The sequence below is a fragment of the Conger conger genome, chromosome 3 (genome assembly GCF_963514075.1).
Source record: "Conger conger chromosome 3, fConCon1.1, whole genome shotgun sequence".
Lineage (NCBI taxonomy): Eukaryota > Metazoa > Chordata > Actinopteri > Anguilliformes > Congridae > Conger > Conger conger.
In genome coordinates this window covers 71,165,515-71,190,120 of record NC_083762.1, presented here as the reverse complement: position 1 = coordinate 71,190,120, position 24,606 = coordinate 71,165,515, and the positions used below count along the sequence as shown (strand labels likewise).

General features: G+C 47.5%; 1 protein-coding gene across 1 annotated transcript in view; it reads left to right on the top strand.

Moving 5' to 3' along the window:
- dnah2 (dynein, axonemal, heavy chain 2) overlaps positions 1–24,606 on the top strand; it is a 131,064-nt gene that overhangs the window by 55,053 nt on the left and 51,405 nt on the right. The window contains 14 exon segments of the mRNA XM_061234030.1: positions 4,643–4,823; positions 5,716–5,854; positions 7,111–7,328; positions 7,905–8,003; positions 8,590–8,715; positions 9,198–9,308; positions 13,656–13,844; positions 14,380–14,483; positions 14,933–15,122; positions 16,137–16,317; positions 17,639–17,766; positions 19,961–20,113; positions 21,164–21,289; positions 22,868–23,086. Of these exon segments, the coding sequence (XP_061090014.1) occupies positions 4,643–4,823; positions 5,716–5,854; positions 7,111–7,328; positions 7,905–8,003; positions 8,590–8,715; positions 9,198–9,308; positions 13,656–13,844; positions 14,380–14,483; positions 14,933–15,122; positions 16,137–16,317; positions 17,639–17,766; positions 19,961–20,113; positions 21,164–21,289; positions 22,868–23,086 (2,164 nt within the window).

Sequence of the window (24,606 nt, the reverse complement as noted above, 5' to 3'; positions counted from 1 at the left end):
CACGGACACTTATGCGAAGGGCTGCAGACACACGGTATACACACACTTATACACACAACACTTACTGTATACACACTAATACACAACACTTACTGTATACACACACTAATACACACAACACTTACTGTATACGCACACTCATACACACAACACTTACTGTATACGCACACTCATACACACAACACTTACTGTATACACACACTAATACACACAACACTTACTGTATACACACACTAATACACAACACTTACTGTACACACACTTATACACACAACACTTACTGTATACACACACTAATACACACAACACTTACTGTGTACACACACTAATACACAACACTTACTGTACACACACTTATACACACAACACTTACTGTATACACACACTAATACACACAACACTTACTGTATACACACAAGTATACACACATACTTATACATACTTACTGTATACACTCACTTTTTCACCTGCTTATACACACACTTATGCACACACACACTTATAAGCAACACTTGCACACGTTTATACACGCACACTTACACACACTTTTACACACACATATACACACAGACTCATACACACACACTTATACAAACACTTATACATGCACACTTACACACACACACACACAATTATGCGCACTTACACACATATATACACGTATACGCACACACTTATACACACATAGAAACACTTATACGTACACACACTCATGCATACACACACACACACACACACACACACACACACACACAGTACTCAAAAAAGATGTGAGGAAGGCTTGTTTTGTGTGGTGCACTTGAGATCCCTGCCTCCCTCTGTTCAGGGATGAGTCATTTCATCTTCTATGATTGCTTGGAGTCCATGAACCATTTGTTCAACAGTTTTTTAAACAAACCCCAAACAGGAACTGAGTTTGTTTTGCTGCCTTTTTGCCATCTAGTGGTCAAAAGCGGGCATTGTCGTGTAATTTAGAGGGAGCCTTGAGAGAGTAAAAGCCAGTGACGATGGGCCACGCAGAAATGTGAATTCGGATATAACGCAGTCCTCGCTTGACTTCCCTCCCCCTCCACTCGGTGTCAAACTTCAGTTCTCGACCTTGCGAGGACTCGAAAGTGGATGGCCAAGAAGCAGACAAACTAAGCAGACATAATTTCTTCAGGAAATCATAAATGCGTGTTATGCAGTTAAATGTTATGACAACAATGTTTAAAAGTTTCTATGATACACCCAGCATTGCTGCTTTAGTATGGTAATTAGCGCCACTGTAGTTTGGTTAACCAAAGCAATGTTATTTCTAGCATTAGGCTTTATGTATGGTTATATTTTGTATTTTAAAAATATTTGTTATTAGTAAAAATTTGGTTATTTTATAAGCGTTTAAACGTGAGTATGTGTCATGTGTTTAATGTTTTTCATGAAGGGGAAGTAGCTTTATCTGACGTGTATGCATATGTTGAGTTAGACCTCATAAAGCAGGTGATAATGAGCGAAAAGTTTATTCACACAGTAACTGGAAGAATATAATTTAATATAAATATAATTTAAAAATGATTTTTCATTAACCTCGCAATAATGCGACACCTCATTTTACTCGATTCAATTTATGTATCACACGTATCTTATTAGAGCGGATTGAGGGAATGTGTGCGTTTGTGCACGTGCGCGAGGGAGTGTGTGTGAGAGAGTGTTTGTTTGTGTGCGTGTGCCCGCGTGTGTGTATGTGTATGTGTGTCCGTGTGTGTGAGTGTGTGTAGGTGTGTTTGCCTGTGTATGTGTGTGTGTGAGAGAGTTAGGGAGTGTGTGTGCGTGTGTGCATGTCTGTATGTGTGTGTGTATGTGTGTGTGAGAGTTAGGGAGTGTGTGTGCATGTATGCACGTCTGTGTGTGTGTGTGTGTGGAACATGAAATCTCTGAATGTGTGTGTGTGTGTGGAACATGGAATCTCTGAATGTGTGTGTGTGTGAGAGTGTGAGTGTATGTGCGTGTGTGGTCTCTGAATGTGTGGTACAAAGAGCTTCAGGCATGGCACGGTGCCTCTCTCATTTCATCTACACTCGAGGTCAAGTGCCTGTTTTTCAAAAACTTCTCCTCGTTCAAGGGTTTCTCTCCATTTTTTCCCGATAGCATGAAAGGGTCTGCATCCACGCTCCCTCACTGCCATGACAACTCATCCTCTTCTCTTCCGAGGGCCTTGTGTTCGTTTTAAGGCATTGTTTCAGCCCGACGAGCTCTCCGTCATCGCCCTGGCTCCGGAGACAAAGGCTCGATATGCAAATGCGGGGAGGTAGAGCCTTTAACTTACACGTCGGTCCCCTGGTGCCTTTGTACAGCGTCCCTGAGGAAGCAGATAAGTCACGCACTGGCTTTCTTCCCAACACCGAATGAGTTACATTCACTATTGCTCTTAATGCACTAAGAGTATTAATGGCAGCAGTAGTGTTTCTTTGTGAGGAGCCTGACACTGCTGACCGAGCCGCGCGGTAGCATTCGGGGTGAGGGGAGTAGCGCGTGGTGGGGGAAGAGGGGCATTGTGGGAGAGTTAGCCTGCGCGCTAGTGTGTGCCCGTCGCCCCCCGACCGACCGGCCGACCGACCGCCGGCTGCGCCCGGACCCACCAAGGGCAGCCTGCGCCGCCGCCGTCGGCATGGCAACCGCGCCGCGCTGCGTGATGCCGTTGCCACGGTTACCCCTCACGCCGTCCCCGCCGGCTCACCTTGTCCGCCTCCCTTTGTCCACGTCCCGGGTTCTGAGTGTGTGTGTGTGTGTGTGTGTGCGCGCTCTGTGGGCGAGTGTGTGTGTGCGCGTGCGCTCTGTGGGCGAGTGTGTGTGTGTGTGTGTGTGTGTGTGTGCATGCGCTCTCTGGGCGAGTGTGTGTGTGTGTGTGTGTGTGTGTGTGTGTGTGTGTGTGTGTGTGTGTGTGTGCGCTCTGGGCGAGTGTGTGTGCGTGCGTTAGTGAGTGTGCAAGATGGCGGCTGCATCCTGGCCGCAGGTGCAAGCACGAGAGCCTTTGTTCTAAACATCCTGACTTCACACCACCTCACGCCCGTTGTAGCTGCTGTTGTTCATGTAGTTGGAAAATGATGTTCTGCTACATGTGAATGACATGCATCAGACTATGTATTTGGGCTCTCTATGGGCTCTTATGCATTTTATAAATGTGGACCTAAATAAGAATTTGTGGGTGTGTGTGTGTGTGTGTGTGTGTGTGTATATGTTTGTGTCTGTCTATGTGTGTGTGTGTGTGTGTGTTTGTGTGTTTGTTTGTGTCTGTGTCTATATGTGTGTGTGTCTGTGTGTGTGTGTGTGTGTGTGTTTGTTTGTGTCTGTGTCTATATGTGTGTGTGTGTCTGTGTGTGTGTGTGTGTGTATGTTTGTGTCTGTGTCTATATGTGTGTGTGTGTGTTTGTGTCTGTGTCTATGTGTGTGTGTGTGTGTGTGTGTGTGTGTGCGCACCTTTGTTGTCTGGAGTGGGGAGCAGTGGAAAGAGGGGGCTACACGGTGGCCCAGAGGAGCTCTACTCTGCACATGGAGGAGAATCCAAACACAGTGATTAAAACCCAACACCAGCACAGCAGCACAGAAACACGGATGTACATATTCACCACAGAGAATATTCAGTACCTCAGGAGCCTTACAGGTCGATGCTTACACAGGGGCATTGCTGGTTTCATGGCTTTTTAAAATTGGATTTGAAGAAATGATATTTGGTTTGGGTTGTGGTTCTGATGCCAAGTCCATGTAGGCTTGTGTTGTTCTGAACCAGACGTGTATTTAACCTGGGTGAACGCTGGCTAACGCTAACATTAGCTAGCATTCGTCAGCATAATCAAAACTTTTAATGCATGAAAAAAAACTTGCTAATATTCCCTCACAGTCTGAAAAGGTTGCAGGTGCCTACTGAAGGCGGAGAGAACAAGTATAAATCATTTTATACTTTCTACCGGCTGATAATTAATTTTAACAAATGATTTTGTTCCTGAAACAAAACAGTCAGCGGGTGCAAATTGCTCTCCTTTTCATTGTCTTGTCCATCTTAATTAAATCAACGTCAGTGGAGGAACCGAATGGAGCTTTCAATTTGAAATCCTGACTGTTACAGGGGAGAAAACAGTCTGTGCTGAATGCACGTCAGATGATGTGTGTCTGTGTGGTTGCAGTTGCATTACAGGTGCTGTGTGGTGACAGTCGTGATGGTGATGCAGGTGATGTGTGGTTACGGTCGTGACGGTAATACAGGTGCTGTGTGGTTACAGTCGTGACGGTAATACAGGTGCTGTGTGGTTACGGTTGTGACGGTAATACAGGTGCTGTGTGGTTACAGTCGTGACGGTAATACAGGTGCTGTGTGGTTACGGTTGTGACGGTAATACAGGTGCTGTGTGGTTACGGTCGTGACGGTAATACAGGTGATGTGTGGTTACGGTCGTGACGGTAATACAGGTGCTGTGTGGTTACAGTCGTGACGGTAATACAGGTGCTGTGTGGTTACAGTCGTGACGGTAATACAGGTGCTGTGTGGTTACAGTCGTGACGGTAATACAGGTGATGTGTGGTTGTGGTCGTGATGGTAATACAGGTGATGTGTGGTTGCGGTCGAGGCGGTAACACAGACGATGCGTGTCTGTGCGGGCGTGTTCAGGGGCACGGAGGAGGTGTTCCAGGCCCTGGAGGATAACCAGGTGACCCTGTCGACCATGAAGGCGTCGCGGTTCGTGCGCGCCTTCGAGAAGGAGGTGGACCGCTGGGAGCGCTGCCTGTCCCTGGTGCTGGAGGTCATCGAGATGATCCTGACCGTGCAGCGTCAGTGGATGTACCTGGAGGTGCCTTCATCCGCCCACACACAGCCAGCTCCCCGAGGGCTTGCACAGTCACACACACGTAAAGGGCTGTACACCTACATACTAAAGCGATTATCTCATCAACCAATTGTGTGGCAGCAGTAGAATACGTAAAGTCGTGCAGATATGGGTCAGAAGCTTCAGTTAATGTTCACATCAACCATCAGAATGGGGAAGAATAAATACCTAATAAAGTGCTCACTGAGTGTAGATGAGCATAATGTCAAATTAAGGCTGACAGTCTGCCATTTGCAATTTGGTATCTACATCTATTTGGAGTGAATCGTGTAGGAATTACAGCCCTTTAAAATTGTACCACTATCCAAATGCTTACAGGCCTTTGGTTATATATATATATATATATATATATATACAGGCATTGATATACACAGACAGTATATACACATATGCACTACTGAGAGTATGGTGGCTCTCCACTCATAAGTCATTCAGGCCCCGTTTACATTTCTCATTTTAGACAACATATGTCCCATTTCTTGACAAATCCCATACATGTTGTATTTGATGATAGTGGTCTAAACGCAGCTAATCGCATATGACTCAGATACGTCCAAAACCAATTTGAATCGCATCCGGTAGGTAGACTGGGTCCATCAGTATCAGATCTTCTGTCACCAGCTTTCCACTGACTAATAACATCCCATAATGTACACACAAGAGCCACACGACTCCGTGTCGTAGAGCCTGTTGTCAGGATGGCCGGAAAACTAGGACAAACATGATCTCACGCTCAGATGTGCAACACCTTAATGGTGAAGCGTAGACGGCCATACATCGGCCGTACAGACATGTGATTGGTCAGCCGCGTGGGGTGGGAGTGTAATGGGGGAGTGTGTGTGTGTGTCGCACTCAGAATATCTTCATGGGAGAGGACATTCGGAAACAGCTGCCCCGGGAGACCACTGAGTTCGACAAGATCAACTCCAGCTGGAAGACCATCATGGACCGGCTCAGCAAGGACAACAATGCACTCAGAGGGACACATTACCCAGGTAGGGGACGGAGAGAAAGGGGCCCTTGGCACTCAGAGGGACACATTACCCAGGTAGGGGACAGAGAGAAAGGGGCCCTTAGCACTCAGAGGGACACATTACCCAGGTAGGGGACGGAGAGAAAGGGGCCCTTGGCACTGAGAGGGACACATTACCCAGGTAGGGGACAGAGAGAAAGGGGCCCTTGGCACTCAGAGGGACACATTACCCAGGTAGGGGACGGAGAGAAAGGGGCCCTTAGCACTCAGAGGGACACATTACCCAGGTAGGGGACGGAGAGAAAGGGGCCCTTGGCACTCAGAGGGACACATTACCCAGGTAGGGGACAGAGAGAAAGGGGCCCTTAGCACTCAGAGGGACACATTACCCAGGTAGGGGACGGAGAGAAAGGGGCCCTTGGCACTCAGAGGGACACATTACCCAGGTAGGGGACAGAGAGAAAGGGGCCCTTAGCACTCAGAGGGACACATTACCCAGGTAGGGGACAGAGAGAAAGGGGCCCTTAGCACTCAGAGGGACACATTACCCACGTAGGGGACAGAGAGAAAGGGGCCCTTAGCACTCAGAGGGACACATTACCCAGGTAGGGGACAGAGAGAAAGGGGCCCTTGGCACTCAGAGGGACACATTACCCAGGTAGGGGACAGAGAGAAAGGGGCCCTTAGCACTCAGAGGGACACATTACCCAGGTAGGGGACAGAGAGAAAGGGGCCCTTAGCACTCAGAGGGACACATTACCCAGTGATCCTGTGAACAGTTCGAAGTTGTGTTGATGCTCAGAATGTAATGTGCTGCAGACTCTGGAGCCACGTGTGAATTCCCTGTGCGGAGCCAGGGGGTCGATTCAAGCTGACCTTCTGACCTGTAATCCCTTCTCTATCAGTTACCCTCTCCCTGTCTGAATACTGAAAATAAGTATGGGAGAAGGGTACACTATCTGCTCTCATTTTTAAAAAAGAAGAATGGAATCCTCTGACTTGCTCTTGCTTTAAAAAAAATGTTTTGTGTTTTTATTTGGCTACTAGTGAATGTGCTTCGCATAAAAAGTCTAAACATGTTTTAATATCTGTCGTAGAGCTGCTCAGAGGAGCAGGCGTTGTTAATTGTCTGATTTTGACAATGGATTCAATGATGCGTTGCTGCCAGTCAGATCATCAAAAAGCCAACAGTAATATGAATTACAGCTGCAAGGCCAGTGTCCCTTCACAATAGAAACTGCGTTTGTAGTCCTTACGAGAGCCATTCTGTTTCCTCAGGGCTGCTGGAGAAACTGGCGGGGATGAACAATAAGCTGGAGGAGATTCAGAAGTCCTTGGACATGTACTTGGAGACCAAGCGGCAGATCTTCCCTCGATTCTACTTCCTGTCCAACGACGACCTGCTGGAGATCCTGGGCCAGGCCCGCAACCCGGAGGCGGTCCTGCCCCACCTGAAGAAGTGCTTCGACAACATCAAGAGCCTGAGGATCGGCAAGGTGCTGTCTGAGGACACACACACACACACACACACTGCAATGCACGCATACTCAAACACACACACACACACACACACACACACACTGCAATGCACGCATACTCAAACACACACACACATGCACACGCACATACACAAACACACTCGCACACGCGCACACACACACATGCACACACATACACAGTGCAATGCACATACAAGTGCACACGCACTCACACGCACACACACTCACACGCACACCCTGCAATGCACATACAAGTGCACACACATGCACACACACACACACACACACACACACTGCAATGCACACATACTCAAACACACACACCCTGCGATGCACATACAAGTGCACACACACTCACACACGCACACAAACACGCACACACACACACACTGCAATGCACACATACTCAAACACACACACACGCATGCATGCACACATACGCACACACACCCTGCAATGCACATACAAATGCACACACAGACACACACTGCAATGCACATAAAAATACACACAAACACACACACACACACGCAGGAACAGTAGAGAAGTTGACTCAGACCTCCTGCTCTTCAGATGGGGATCAGCAGTAAGACGGAGGCTAATGGCATGTTTTCATCGGACGGCGAGTTTGTGGACTTCACCCACACAGTGCTGCTGGAGGGGCCGGTGGAGGTGAGTGCACCCAGCCGCTGTAGCGCTGTACAACCCCACTGTTACGCTTACTGTTACACTCACTGTTACAATCAGTGTTACGCTCACTGTGTCTCACTGTGTGCAGGCCTGGCTGTGTAACACTCACTGTGTCTCACTGTGCGCAGGCCTGGCTGTGTAACACTCACTGTGTCTCACTGTGCGTAGGCCTGGCTGTGTAACACTCACTGTGTCTCACTGTGTGCAGCCCTGGCTGTGTAACACTCACTGTGTCTCACTGTGTGCAGCCCTGGCTGTGTAACACTCACTGTGTCTCACTGTGCGCAGGCCTGGCTGTGTAACACTCACTGTGTCTCACTGTGTGCCGGCCTGGCTGTGTAACACTCACTGTGTCTCACTGTGTGCAGGCCTGGCTGTGTAACACTCACTGTGTCTCACTGTGTGCAGGCCTGGCTGTGTAACACTCACTGTGTCTCACTGTGTGCAGGCCTGGCTGTGTAACACTCACTGTGTCTCACTGTGTGCAGGCCTGGCTGTGTAACACTCACTGTGTCTCACTGTGTGCAGGCCTGGCTGTGTAACACTCACTGTGTCTCACTGTGCGCAGGCCTGGCTGTGTGATGTGGAGTACACCATGCGCTTCACCCTGAAGGACTGCCTGAGGAACTGCCGCATGGGCCTGAGGAAGATGACTGGGAAGAGGGACAAGTGGGTGAGAGACTGGCCTGGACAGGTAAGCACCCCCCCTTACACACACCCCCTACACACACACACACACACACACACAGGCACACAAACACACATATACACACACACAAGCTTACACACACACACACACACACACACACTTAAATACCTCACTCTTTTTGGGGCTGACTAAAATGGCCACAGTACATTTTAGTCACTTTTCTCACACTAAAGAAAACAAACTGAATCAAACTGCAAAACATTTGCAACTCAGTTCAACTTCTTGCTGTCTTGTTTTCTCTCAAACTAGTTTGTTTCGCTACAATTGAATTTAACCTGCTTTATTGGTATTACAAGCAAGCCCATGTGTTGCAGTCGGACAGCCATAATTTAATCAGGCACGCCGATAATGCAATCGGTAAATACAGAGCACAAACAAACGCACTGAAACAACCAAGCCGAACAGGCACCAAAAGAGTGAAACTATGACAACGAACAGGTGTAATAAAACCTGCAACGTCCCTCCAGATGCTCATCACTGCCAGTCAGATCCAGTGGACCACTGATGTCACCAAGTCTCTGATGATTGGCAAGGAGCGGGCGGACAAGACGGCCCTCAAATCCATGAAGAAGAAGCAGGTGAGTGGAGGACCCGGGGGAGGAGCTCTGTCTCTCTGTAACACGGGGACACGAGGCCACTGGTGCTGCTCAGTGCGGAAATGAGACGTGCTGTTCTCTACAAACTCAATCTGAAGTCAAAGGGAAGTTTGAGGACGAGCTTTAAGTTGGCTTGGAAAAGCCACGTGTTGAAATATGCATGTTAGCTTGCCAATAAAAATATTTCAGCTATTGATAGAAAAAGCACAAGCAACACATCAAGAAATATTATGTTCTCCTGTACTGTAAATTGCTCTGGATTGGAGCATCTCCAAAATTCATGTTATGGAAGGTAATGTAATGTAATGCATGAACAGATGAGAAAATAATAACACAGAGCTTATGTGCAGTTTATGCTAACATGTGTACACATAGTGGAGTTAGCTTATGTGCAATGTACGCTAACATGTGTGCATATAGTGGTGATAGCGTATCGGCAATGTGCACTAACATGTGTGCACATAGTGGAGTTAGCGTATGGGCAATGTGCACTAACATGTGTACATATAGTGGAGTTAGCGTATGGGCAATATGCACTAACATGTGTACATATAGTGGAGTTAGCGTATGGGCAATATGCACTAACATGTGTACATATAGTGGAGTTAGCGTATGGGCAATATGCACTAACATGTGTACATATAGTGGAGTTAGCGTATGGGCAATATGCACTAACATGTGTACATATAGTGGAGTTAGCGTATGGGCAATATGCACAAACATGCGTACACATATTGGAGTTAGCTTATGTGCAGTGTACACTAACATAGATAACATAGTCGCTCAGTTTAGAGCAAGCAGCACAAAGCTTGCAGTGACAAGACAAATAGCCGTGGCTGCACCTGCACAAAGAAAGCGCGCCGCGTGTTTGGACTTAATTGCCTGGAGAAGATATAAGTGGGGCTGCGGCGCACACTCGGCTCGTGCGGATACGCCCGTAGCCGTTTGTCTTTCGCTGTGTCACCGCCAGGGATTCTGTACATCGGTCTGTTTCTTCTGAGAGTTATGCGGTTTTTATGCACGCGCGGAGATAATGCTGTATGGCCCAGAATACTAAATACTAACATTGTGAACTTGAGAGGTGCCTATCCTCGCTACAGTCCCACTTTAATGTGTGAGGTCACAAATGTTCACTGAACATTCTGATGCTAATGCAACATTCACTACATGCAATTGAAACAATGGAGTTCTAGAACACTGACTTAAAATTCCGAAAAACATTCCAAAGATCCTACTCTTCAGAGGGTTTAGTAACGGTGTGTGGAATAAAAGAGCAGCATTATTCCAATGTCTGTTGGCCTTGAAAGAAATAGCAATGAGTGGAATAATAGGATCTAACACCCTCTGCATTTTTTTCCTGAGAGGAGCAGAATTGCGTGTCTCAAGCTTACTATCACTGTTATAATGAGTGTTATCACAAGGTGTGTTCTACGTGAGCAGTTTATTTCCTTTTGGTGAGCACGCTCATTTGTACTGAGTGTAGAAAATGTGTTGCTGCACTATGTTTGGAAATGTTTAATAGAATTTTCCTTCCAATAACATGGAAGTAAAAATGGCTATGCCAACTGTGATTTAACGGCAAAAGTGATTCCGTGTTATAATCAAAGTCATGGGCCCTGATTACTTAGTGTTCTGTATATAGAGAGACACTTGAGTAGGTGAGAGGGGGAGATAGGGGCTGCGGATTATCATGAATGTTGTGAAAATCTTGATTGGGCATTTACCTGAGTCGTGTTGATTAATCATAGCCACAACATACAGTAAGAGTAGAAATACTGCTAGGGCCATAAAAAGCCTGTTTTGTATGCGTGGTGGTGCAGCACTCAAAGCCTGTGAAAATGTCATCACCTGATGTTATTTTTCTTTTCTGAAACAAACGAAAAAAAAAAGACAAAAGAGAAACACAGAAGCACTTCACAGGAAGTGGAATAAAACAGGCCTGCTCTCACACAGAGCGGGGGGGGGGTAGAGCTGTGCGTTCAAAAGGCGACAGGCAGAACAGACTGTGCCCTTACCCTAGGCCAGACAAGGGCAAGGAGAACCGCCTCCGCGATTACCCATCAGTCCCGGGTGTGAGGGCCTGGAGTTCTGACCGCCGATCTCCCGGCTCCCAGTGCCCGGCCAAGTTCATTTAGTAACAGACAGACACTTTATTTTATGTGGCGACAGTTTGTGTACGCTTTGAACTACCCACAAATACGCCGTAACTCACAGCACTGAACAAAAACCCTTTATTCTGTTAGTCTTTGTTTCCTCATCTAGTATTTTTGATTAATTACAGTACATTGCATTCGGTTAGCAGGTGCTGTTGTCCAGAGTGATGTACAATACAGAGAAAATACTCTGTATTGTACGTCACTCCGGACAACAGCCCGTCCTGGCTACAACCTTCTGAGACACTACATTACATTTTCTTTAGCAGACGCTTTTATCCGAAGCGACGTACAAAGTGCATGCCAAGGTCATTAGAACAAACTACAGCAGACCAGCGAGCAAAGATGAAAATTCACAAAGCAAGTTAACTCTGCTAACCTACAGCCACAGTACAAATGTGGTTCTTGTCTATATACATGTATACTACGTCCATAACAAGCCCGAAAAAGAGAAACATAAGCCCATAAAAATATCGTCTGACAATACCATAAAAATACCATAACCTGAATTTGCACAAGAGGTGGGAGTGCTATGAGTGGGCAGGGGCGGGAAATGAAGGCTCAGTGTTTGTCAGGAGATCTCCCATGATACTGCTGTCCTTGTCTAGATTGGCTGGAGGTAGGCCCTGCTGTAGAATCCAGCCGTGCCAGCTTCACAAGACTGAAACTTGAGCAGGCCAAACTGGTCATAAGCTGGTCCAGCTGGGTATGATTAGTGCTTGTAGCTTGTCTACGTTGGTAGCTGGTCTGAACTGGTCAACCAGCTACCAGTTGTTTCAAAATATTGCTTGAGCTGGTGAAACCACGTCGAGCTGGGAGCTGGTCTGAACTGGTCAACCAGCTAAACCACGTTGAGCTGGGAGGTGGGCTGAACGGGTCAGCCAGTTACCAGCTGTTTCAAAAAAAGGTGTTTTTTTAAGCAGGGAAGTGTTCCTGCAGGCCAGTACCAAGGGTTTAACCTTGACGTTGAGCTGTAAAAGGGAGCCAGTGAAGGGAGATGAGGAGTGTGACATCCTGTAAGCACACTGGGGAAGATTCGAGAAACATTGTGTGGCTAGATATATTAGTGCTACTTAATTACAAACATTAAAAAATTCTCACAACGTTTACGTCGTACCGAATCTGTCAGACGAATTTAACGTATCGCCTTTGTGTGATTTTGGGAACAATATACATGACAAGCCAAAAGACGTTAAGGATCGAGCCAAACAATTGATTCGTATGTTTGTGTTTTCGGCCGCATCTGGCACGCTGTATCATGACTTTGACACGTATAAATTTGAGCGACTTGCTTACAAAAAAGATATTTGTCACGGCTTGTTTGCTGACATCTCATAGGACACATCCCTGCTAGCGACTGACATTTAATTTGATGTTCGCGAAAGCAAATTGAATACTGCTTTGTTGGCATTTCAAAAGGAGCCGCAGTAGCTTGTTAGCTACAATGGAGCACTGGCCCATCAATAAAAGATGGGGGCTCTTTCGTGTTTTTGTTCTGTGTAATCTTTTTTGTGCTACAAATTTTGAAACATGCCTCTTTACAACAGCGCTTGTTTGTGGTAATTGTCGCTCAATAGTGTCAGGAATTGTTTGGCAGAATGTATACTTTAGGCTGTGATCTGTTTTGAGAGCCTGGTCTCACACTAATTCGACGACAGGTGACCGATTGTTCCGATCACTGAAATCGGCCTCCTGTGTTTTCCCCAACATCCGCCCCCTAGTGGTTTAAGTCAACAATACGGTAACCAAAACTGAGGCGCTCCAACACGTGCGTACAAAACGTTTTTTGTGTCTCTGCAAAATTAACATTGTGATGTGATGTTACATCGTAACCCTAACCCAAGCCCTAACCTCTGTTGCTACATTTTTTTTGCCTTTTGCTGATGGATTAGGTGTAAATTTGAAGGATTATGAGTTTTATTTCATATATCTCTTCATATATTATATCTATTATATTTCTCCTTGCGATTAGAAAATGCCGTCGTGGGGTGGCGTTTTCCAGGATTCAGTATATGTGAACCGATATCCAGGGCATGTAAAATCAAGATCATGTTGGTTTTGATTGTTTGCTGTCCATATTTCAGACTTTAGCCAAACTCAATGATTACCTATGGAAATCACCTGATTTGAGTCTGTATGTGTGGTGGATTATGGGATTGCTCTGAACCGGCCGCAGGTGTCCATGCTGCGGCGGTATTCGGAAGCCATCCGCGGGAACCTGTCCAAGATCCTCCGACTGAAGATCGTGGCTCTGGTTACCGTGGAGGTCCACAACCGCGATGTCATCGACAAACTGGCCAAAGCCGGCTGCTGTGACGTGTCATCCTTTGATTGGCTGAGCCAGCTGCGTCTGTACTGGGATAAGGTGAGGCGGGGCCAGGGACACAAGAGGTGGAGTTTGGGGGGGGGAGGGGGGATTTAAAGGGGTAGGAAGAGAGGATGTAAGAAATGTTAAAAAGGTAAAGAGGGAAGAGGTAGACAATGAAAGAGAGTGGTATATATACACATGTTGTGGAAAAATTATATTATTTTGCCAAACCCCTTTGTACCTGATTCCAGACCTGGGTCAAATACCTAATTATTTTGGATTCAAATGCTTTTCTACTGTTCTTGTCTGGTACCTGTGAAATACTCATACTCAAAAGTGCAAACCCTGCCTTTTGGCCCTCTTGGATGGCTCACTTACACCAGGAAAGATCAGTTGAACACAGAAAATTATTCGACACACAAACAATTACGTATTTGACCCAGGTCTGCCTGATTCTTCAACTGTTAAAATTTGAATAAATATGGAGACAAATGGATAAACGTGACGTAGAGTTCCAGTAAGACAGAGCAGAAGGCACAGACACATGGAACGTTTCGCCCTTTCGCCCCAAAACCCTCTCTCTCTTTCGCAGGACGCGGACGACTGCATCATCAGGCAGACCAACACGCGCTTCCTGTACGGATACGAGTACCTGGGAAACTCCGGCCGCCTGGTCATCACCCCGCTCACCGACAGGTAAACGATCAGCTGTGTGTCCGTCTCATTCACAGAAAGTGTGATCTCACCGATCGGATACCGGCAGCGTTCCGCGGAGTATTGATCTCTTAACAGCTGGCTTTCCGACTTTCCCACTAAGCAGACAAATCCGTGAGCGTCAACACTTTTCTGACTGGATGTCTCACATCACAATTGGGGCGGGGCCAGAATAGATGGCAGAAGGCATTTCTCGGCAGCAGAACACACCAATTTTTACACCAATTTTTTATGCCAAAATTGTTAAATGTTGAAATAATGCCATGGATTTAAATGTTATGTAAAGTTGGCATACGAACATGTGCAGCTGAAAAGAGTGTAATTACCCTTTAAGCAAGAAGGCGGTCGGTACGGCAGTCTCCCCGTTACTCAGGGCGGGGAGCGGGAAAATGGCTGCCACAGGCCTGTGACTGCGGCCCTCCTCTCTCCAGGTGCTACATGACCCTGACCACCGCCCTGCACCTGAATCGGGGGGGCTCGCCAAAGGGCCCGGCCGGCACGGGGAAGACGGAGACGGTGAAGGACCTGGGCAAGGCCATGGGCATGTACGTCATCGTGGTCAACTGCTCCGAGGGCCTGGATTTCAAATCCATGGGCCGCATGTACTCCGGCCTGGCTCAGGTATGGGACAGCTCGGGTAACACAGGCACTCAACAGCACAGCTAATACAGGCACTCAACAGCACAGCTAATACAGGCACTCAACAGCACAGCTAACACAGGCACTCAACAGCACAGCTAACACAGGCACTCAACAGCACAGCTAATACAGGCACTCAACAGCACAGCTAACACAGGCACTCAACAGCACAGCTAATACAGGCACTCAACAGCACAGCTAACACAGGCACTCAACAGCACAGCTAACACAGGCACTCAACAGCACAGCTAACACAGGCACTCAACAGCACAGCTAATACAGGCACTCAACAGCACAGCTAACACAGGCACTCAACAGCACAGCTAATACAGGTACTCAACAGCACAGCTAACACAGACACTCAACAGCACAGCTAATACAGGTACTCAACAGCACAGCTAATACAGGTACTCAACAGCACAGCTAACACAAGTACTCAACAGCACAGCTAATACAGGCACTCAACAGCACAGCTAACACAGACACTCAACAGCACAGCTAACACAGGTACTCAACAGCACAGCTAACACAGGCACTCAACAGCACAGCTAATACAGGTATGGAACATTACAAGAGAACCACACTGTGAAGAAAAAGCTGTTAACAGCTTGTACAACACAGGTGCCATACAGCACAGGTAACACTGGTACTGTAGAACACAGACTGGTCAGCAGATGAAAAGCCTCCTCTGTATCTCCATTGAGGCACCGTGTCTAGTTCAAGGGCTCCTTTTTGGGCAGAATGGTTCAGTCTGGGAGCTTTCACGCTTCTCTTGCCTGCCATAGAAGGTTCCACAAAGAACTAAAAAAAGGACTCCCCTACGAAAAACAAGCCAACAAACCCTTTCAGAACCCGTACAGTTATTGGATAGACCCGGAAGTGTACCATGCAGAAGACAGGTGTTGTACAGCGCAGGTTCAGAGCTGCACAACAGGCTGAACGCCCCCTGCTCGTGTAGATGGTCCTGAATGACGGTGCTTGTGTTCTCGGCTGCAGACCGGAGCGTGGGGCTGCTTCGACGAGTTCAACCGCATCAACATCGAGGTGCTGTCGGTGGTGGCCCAGCAGATCCTGTCCATCCTGTCCGCTCTGTCCGCCGGCGCCACCAACTTCCTGTTCGAGGGCCGAGACATCCGCTTAGTGTGGTCCTGCGGCATCTTCATCACCATGAACCCGGGTACGCCAGCGCACTGCCGCCTCAGCGGTTATTACACCTCTGTTAATCATTTATTACGTAGTTATACAGCTTTCTTACATAGCCATACAGCATTTATTGCACCAGTGTAAATCATTTATTACATAGTTATACAGCTTTCTTACATAGCCATACAACATTTATTGCACCAGTGTAAATGATTTATTACACAGTTATACTGCTTTCTTACATAGCCATACAGCATTTATTACACTAGTGTAAATCATTTATTACGTAGTTATACAGCTTTCTTACATAGCCATACAGCATTTATTGCACCAGTGTAAATGATTTATTACACAGTTATACTGCTTTCTTACATAGCTATACAACATTTATTACACTAGTGTAAATCATTTATTACACAGTTATACTGCTTTCTTACATAGCCATACAGCATTTATTGCACCAGTGTAAATAATTTATTACACAGTTATACTGCTTTCTTACATAGCCATACAACATTTATTACACTAGTGTAAATCATTTATTACGTGGTTATACGGCTTTCTTACATAGCCATACAACATTTATTACACCAGTATAAATAATTTATTACACAGTTATACAGCTTCCTTACGTACACATACACCGTTGATTATACAGGCATAAAATATTCTTACACAGACATCACACGTACACAGTCATACAGTAGTTATTACACAAACACAGTTTTTTACATGCTGTACTTTAATGTCATTTTGGGCCTCTGGTGTTTGCCCTCTCCCTTTCTGCCCCTCTGTTACTCTGTGAAGCGTCTTTGTGACAGTCTGTAAAAAGCACTACACACATAAAATTGAATTGAATTGAACATATAATGTCCTTACAAAGTTACACAGACATTCAACATCCATATATTGGCATACTGCAGGACACAGACCTCCAGAATACTTACAATGGTTGTTTCATAACATGGCATATCTCTCATAGGCGTATGCCATTCATTACACTGTCATACACAGCAGTGCAGTTATAGGCGTGTACCATTCAAACATACGCCATTAATTACACAGTGAGACAGCATCTTTACAGTCATGAAGACTGCAATACACATGTCAGCCAACATGCATATTTATTGCCCGGGGATTCGCCATTTCTGTCATCCGCCGCGACGCACAGCACTATGCTGGTACTGTAGTCAGGGACAAACACACCGAGTGACCTTCTCTCACCATGGCAACTGGAGTGAAATGCTGCCCGTGATGTAGAGCTTCAGCTCAGAATTACAGCTTTGCCGGTCGCCCTCCTCCGGTCTCTGACCCCCCCCCCCCCCCCCCCCCCGCTGTGCCTTTCTCCTCTCCAGGCTACGCCGGCCGCACGGAGCTCCCTGACAACCTCAAGTCCATGTTCCGGCCCATCTCCATGGTGGTGCCGGACTCCACGCTCATCGCCGAGATCACCCTGTTCGGGGAGGGCTTCAACAACTGCAAGGTCCGCCCAGTGCAACCCCCGTAGAACCCCATCCGTAGAACCCCATCCAGTTCAAGGGTTCTTCGCTGGGCAAAGCGGTTCTTTGTGTGGGGAGCTTTCACACTTCACGCCTCTGGTAGATGGTTCCGTAGAGAACTGAAAAGGGTCCTCTTTTGGAAAGTTATAGAATAGAGTTATAGTACCAAGCGAGCTCTTCGTACCACATTTCAGAACCCTATCTACTACCAAGTGGTTCTTTATCTGGAAGCTTTTTCACACTTCAGGTGATATGATAGAGGGTTCCATAGAAAGAACTCGAAAGGGTTCCTCTACGGAGACAAAGACAAAGAACCCTTTTTCACGAGAGTGCAGTGAGTTAGTGAGCCCTTGGTATCGCATTTTAGCATTCCTGAGAGCAGCAACACTGACTCACTGCGCTGCTGTTGGTCTCCCTCGATAAGAGCGTCTGCCAAGCCGCCCCGCGTAAACCGGAGCCGATAAGGAGATGTGACGCGTACGACCCTCCTGTGATGCGTACGGTCCTCCTGTGATGCGTACGGCCCTCCCGTGATGCGTACGGCCCTCCTGTGATGCGGACGCCCCTGTGCATCGCTGATGTGTGATCAGCGCTCCATGGGGGACGCTGATTAGAGACCAGCATCCGTGAGTGCAGGATAGGGAGGCAGGGGCCATCTTGAATGAGAGCCCGGCTGCTTCGTTTCGGGAATAGACGAGCAGAGCTTATGTAAATGCTGGGGGGGGGGGGGGAGATGGGGTGGGGGGGGGGGGTGGGGGCACGCTGGTTTTTGGCATGCGTAGAAGTAAATACGTGTTTTAATTTCGAGCCACGCCACTGCTTTGGCCCTGCAGCAAAGCTTCCGCTGAAACTGAAGATCCCATGGAGGGCTGGCAGAGGTTTAGAATTTTGGAAGGATAAAATATCCCAAAAAATATTGCCCTGCAGCGTAGGTACAATTTTTAAGCCGAGAGTTTCGTCCAGTTCTATTTTTGACAGCACAGGGAATAATTTCACCCTAAACTGAAATTATTATTATTTTTTGTCAGCTAATTGAATCTTCCAAGCCTGACCTGTCACTTGAAACAGTGACACACACACATGACCTATGAGGCAAAGTAACTAATATAGTAATATTTCCCTGCATTTCCAAATGCTAAAATATGGTACTGTGCTTGTTGTGTGTGTGTGTGTGTGTGTGTGTGAGAATGTGTGTGTGAGAATGTAGTGTGTGTGCGTGTGTGAGGATGTGTGTGTAAGAATGTTGTGTGTTTGTGCGTGTGGGAGGATGTGTGTGTGAGAATGTAGTGTGTGAGGATGTGTGTGTAAGAATGTTGTGTGTGTGTGTGTGTGTGTGAGAATGTGTGTGTGAGAATGTAGTGTGTGAGAATGTGTGTGTGAGAATGTAGTGTGTGTGCGTGTGTGAGGATGTGTGTGTAAGAATGTTGTGTGTGTGTGTGTGTGTGAATGTGTGTGTGAGAATGTAGTGTGTGAGGATGTGTGTGTAAGAATGTTGTGTGTGTGTGTGTGTGAGAATGTGTGTGTGAGAATGTAGTGTGTGAGAATGTGTGTGTGAGAATGTAGTGTGTGTGTGTGTGAGGATGTGTGTGTAAGAATGTTGTGTGTGTGTGTGTGTGTGTGTGTGAGAATGTATGTGTGAGAATGTAGTGTGTGAGGATGTGTGTGTAAGAATGTTGTGTGTTTGTGCGTGTGGGAGGATGTGTGTGTGAGAATGTTGTGTGTGTGTGTGTGAGAATGTGTGTGTGAGGATGTGTGTGTGAGAATGTTGTGTGTGTGTGTGAGAATGTGTGTGTGAGGATGTGTGTGTAAGAATGTTGTGTGTTTGTGCGTGTGGGAGGATGTGTGTGAGAATGTTGTGTGTGTGTGTGTGAGAATGTGTGTGTGAGAATGTTGTGTGTGTGTGTGAGAATGTGTGTGTGAGGATGTGTGTGTAAGAATGTTGTGTGTTTGTGCGTGTGGGAGGATGTGTGTGTGAGAATGTAGTGTGCGTGTGTGAGAATGTGTGTGTGAGGATGTGTGTGTAAGAATGTTGTGTGTTTGTGCGTGTGGGTGTGTGAGAATGTAGTGTGTGAGAATGTAGTGTGTGTGTGTGTGCAGGTTATGAGCCTCAGACAGATCCGCGGTTGAGCACCCGGGTCACCGCGTGTTCACTCTCGTGTGTGTTTCCATCCGTCTCAGATGCTGGCGAAGAAGGTGTTTACCCTGTACTCGCTGGCAGTGCAGCAGCTGTCCAAACAGGACCACTACGACTTCGGCCTGCGCGCTCTGACCTCTCTCCTGCGCTACGCCGGCAAGAAGCGTCGCGTCTGCCCCGACAGCGGAGACGAGGAGGTGCGTGACCTCCGACCCCCCCACGTGCGCCCCCCGAACGCGCCCTCCCCGCCCACGTGTCCCCCCCGTCCTGCGGCACTGCTTTTAAGGGCTCTCCGTCTGAGGGCTGGAAACGAGTGCAGGTGCTGAAGAGTACCGACGAGCACAAAAAATAAACCTTCCTCTGCTCCCTGGTGGGCCCTGAGATATAACTAGCAAAAAAAAAAAAAAAAAAAGTTTGAAGGACAAACTTTAATTGGTTTGCCTCAGGCCACTTTTTGAAAGCTTAGAATTGAGAGGAGAAAGTACAAACAGTAAAATAGCGGCATCAGCCTGAAATTAAGTTTCAAGTTCACATAACGCAGCAAGTTTGTGAACATCTTCAGCTAGCTAGCCATGACCCTAGCTAGCTAGAACAAGCTATGTAATTTACAGATGAAGTAAATGGGTTTTCTTCCCTGAAGCTAATTTTGACATTTGACACAATACACTCAACATTCTCAGGTTTTCACGGCATCACAATTTCCATATGTAGTTAATAGCTAGTAGCCCTTACCTTTATTGTAGCTGTAGTTAAGAGTTAGTGCACAAGTTCATATAGTAAACAACACTAATTGTTGCCAGTTTAGTTAACTGGCAGCTTACTGTAATTCTGAAGCACACTGATTTTCTTTAAATTTCTTCTTATAGTTTTTATATTAATATAAATAGTATAGCTTCACAGAACACAAGCAATGTGATAGGGGTAGGGAAAATTACAGCAGTGAAATTGGTTATGTCTAGTTTAAACATTTTTTAAACATGAGTTTGGTCCCCAAAATCCTATGTGGAATCATAAAGATCAAAGAGAACAGTTGTTGTCAGCTTAGCCAACCCATCTAATAATTTCAATCAAAAAAAAAAAAAAACACTTTCTCTTATCTGAGTGAAGAGTTACATTTACATTTTTTGATGTTCGGAAAGTGTCAACCTTGTGCAACCTTGTTTCTGGTTTGATCCGCGGAGTAAAAATAAAACCTTTTAACGGTGTCAGACGCGGTGCCTCTCGACCTGCTTTCTTCCTCTCTGCAGATCCTGTTGATGTCCATGAAGGACATGAACATTGCCAAACTGACGGTGGTCGACCTGCCGCTCTTCAACGGCATCATCCAGGACCTCTTCCCCGGGGTGGACACCCCCACCATCGACTACGGGAAGGTACAGTCCGCCTGATGCAGGCCTGAATACTGCCAGAACAATAAGGGCTGTGCACTTCAGTTTGTGCGCTGGGTTACAGACTGATAAACGCTGCATTTGATGCGCTGGGTTACAGACTGATAAACGCTGCATTTGATGCGCTGGGTTACAGACTGATAAACGCTGCATTTGATGCGCTGGGTTACAGACTGATAAACGCTGCATTTGATGCGCTGGGTTACAGACTGATAAACGCTGCGTTTGATGCGCTGGGTTACAGACTGATAAACGCTGCATTTGATGCGCTGGGTTACAGACTGATAAACGCTGCATTTGATCCGCTGGGTTACAGACTGATAAACGCTGCATTTGATGCGCTGGGTTACAGACTGATAAACGCTGCATTTGATCCGCTGGGTTACAGACTGATAAACGCTGCATTTGATGCGCTGGGTTACAGACTGATAAATGCTGCATTTGATCCGCTGGGTTACAGACTGATAAACGCTGCATTTGATGCGCTGGGTTACAGACTGATAAACGCTGCATTTAATGCGCTGGGTTACAGACTGATAAACACTGCATTTGATGCGCTGGGTTACAGACTGATAAACGCTGCATTTGATGCGCTGGGTTACAGACTGATAAACGCTGCATTTGATGCGCTGGGTTACAGACTGATAAACGCTGCATTTGATGCGCTGGGTTACAGACTGATAAACGCTGCATTTGATGCGCTGGGTTACAGACTGATAAACGCTGCATTTGATGCGCTGGGTTACAGACTGATAAACGCTGCATTTGATGCGCTGGGTTACAGACTGATAAACGCTGCATTTGATGCGCTGGGTTACAGACTGATAAACGCTGCATTTGATGCGCTGGGTTACAGACCGATAAACGCTGCATTTGATGCGCTGGGTTACAGACTGATAAACGCTGCATTTGATGCGCTGGGTTACAGACTGATAAACGCTGCATTTGATGCGCTGGGTTACAGACTGATAAACGCTGCATTTGATGCGCTGGGTTACAGACTGATAAACACTGCATTTGATGCGCTGGGTTACAGACTGATAAACGCTGCATTTGATGCGCTGGGTTACCAACCTGCTAGGCCGGGCCACCAAGTGAGAATCTACCGAATAGAAAATTAACATTGTGACTGAATTTTGATTGTTAGTTTTGATTAAGAAACCTAAGAGCTGTTTGGAGATGTAGGTCTAATGCAATGTCTATGAGCTGTGTTAGTTAAGAAGATTTCTGTGACCTCACTGAGTTATAGCCTAGTGGCTAAGGTGCTTGTCTGAGACCTAGAAGGTTGGTAGTTCAAGCCCCAGTGTTGCCACAATAACAGCTGCTGGGCCCTTGAGCAAGGCCCTTAACTCCACATTGCTTCAAGGGGAGGATAGACCCCTGTTTAATCTAATGAGATGTAAGTCACTTTGGATAACATTGTCAGCTAAAATGACTGGAACGAGTATTATCGGCTAGCGTGTGTCTGGGAACGCCTTATGGAAACGCGCTGGCCCGTAATCCCGTGACTCGGAGTGTCCCGTTTCGCGAGTTTCCCCCGCTCTCTCTCCGCCCGCTCCGCAGCTACAGAAGACCATCGAGGCGGAGATCCGGCAGGCCGGCCTGCAGGTCACGCCCTTCACCGTCACCAAGGTGATCCAGCTGTACGAGACCAAGAACTCGCGCCACTCCACCATGATCGTGGGCAAGACGGGCAGCGGCAAGACCGTCACCTGGAGGACCCTGCAGAGCACGCTCACCACCCTGCACCGCAAGGGCGACCCCGGCTACAACGTGGTCCGGGTGAGTCCGCCCGCCCGGACCCCCGCAGAACCCCCCCCAAGCGTGCGTCAGAGCACGGGGTGCTGCCGTAGGGACAGGACAGCCGTGGAGCATACCTGGGTCAAACACGTAATTCTATGCCAAACACTTTTCTATGCTATGCTTTTCTACACTGAGCTTGCCTGGTGTATTGGAACCTATGAAATACTCTCAACAGGTCAAAAACCTCGCCTTCTGGCCCTCTCAGTTGGGTCAGTTAGACCAGGCAAGATCAGTCAAGGAATTGTCGAGGTATTTGACCCTTAGAGAGCCCCACCAGTGGTGGGACACATTCATATCATCCAGTCGATCAGCACCAATGGTTGTTTGTGGATTGTTTCTCGCTACTGTGTGGGAATTCTCACCGGGATCCCAGAAGTATAGACAGGAAGTCCTATCGGTTGCCGCCAACACGCTGAATAATTAGTGGAACCGATCTCCGTTTCCTACGACATCATGGCCATCACTTATCACTGTAATTAATCCCTGGTCACAACTTTACCGAAAGTTTTGCTTCAACAGCTACTTCCGTGTGTTATTCTCCCTCCTTTTCTCTCCGCCTGTTTCCCCCTGATTTACAGTCGCAGAGGCCGCTCGCGCCCAGACGTCCGCGGGGATTTCTGGGGGGGATTCAGCCTTTCGTCATTATTAACTCCGTCCACTTTATGATCCTCCCAACGATCCTGCCGGCATAAATAATTTCGCCGCTGGACGTAGCTGATGGGTCTGTTTAACGGAGCTCCTCCGGCAGAGAGGGGTAAATCAGCGGGGGCCGTTCCGGCTCCGCGTCGCAATTAAAGGGCCGACATTACACTTAGCCCGCCGATAAGAAGACAGCGCGCGGCTGGCCCGGCTTTATCGCCGGCTCCGGGCCCCCGAAAAGACCCGGGGGCCCCCGCCAGGACCGGCCCCGCCGAAGGCGGCGCCGTCGGCCCCGCTATCGATTTTTTACAAAGCAATCTCTCCGTCAGCCGCCCGTTCCGCCGGCGATGTTTACAAACCTGCGGAGAGCGGCCGGCCTGCCGAAACGACTTAATAAATAAATTTACGGTTTTTTTCGACGAACAGCAGAAGTGACAGCTCGCGAGAGGGGCGTCGCGACGGCGTTTGCGGAATGCTAAGCGAGTCGTCGGGGCGGCTGCGTTTGAAGCCAACCCGCCGCGCGGCGGCTGTTTGTGGCTGTTTGGGCGTGTGAAGTGCGTCTTTGTTTAAGCCCTACATTTGAAAGTTTTACCCTTCATCACCTCTCCCTCCCCCCCACCCCGGTCTCCCAGGTGCGGTTTAAAATAGACGCGGCGTTTCGTCTTCCTGCGCCGCTTTTTTAAGGCTCTGCGGCTTCCTGCGCTCGTGTTTTTAATGTGTGCGCGTCTGGCGCAGGAACGCGCGGAGATCATTAACCGCTGTTTGTGCTCCGCTTCGCTGCGTCTCCTTTCCTGATTTGATTCCTCACCCCCCCCCCTCCCTTCCCTCCACCGCATTACACAGACCCCATCGTGTCTTTT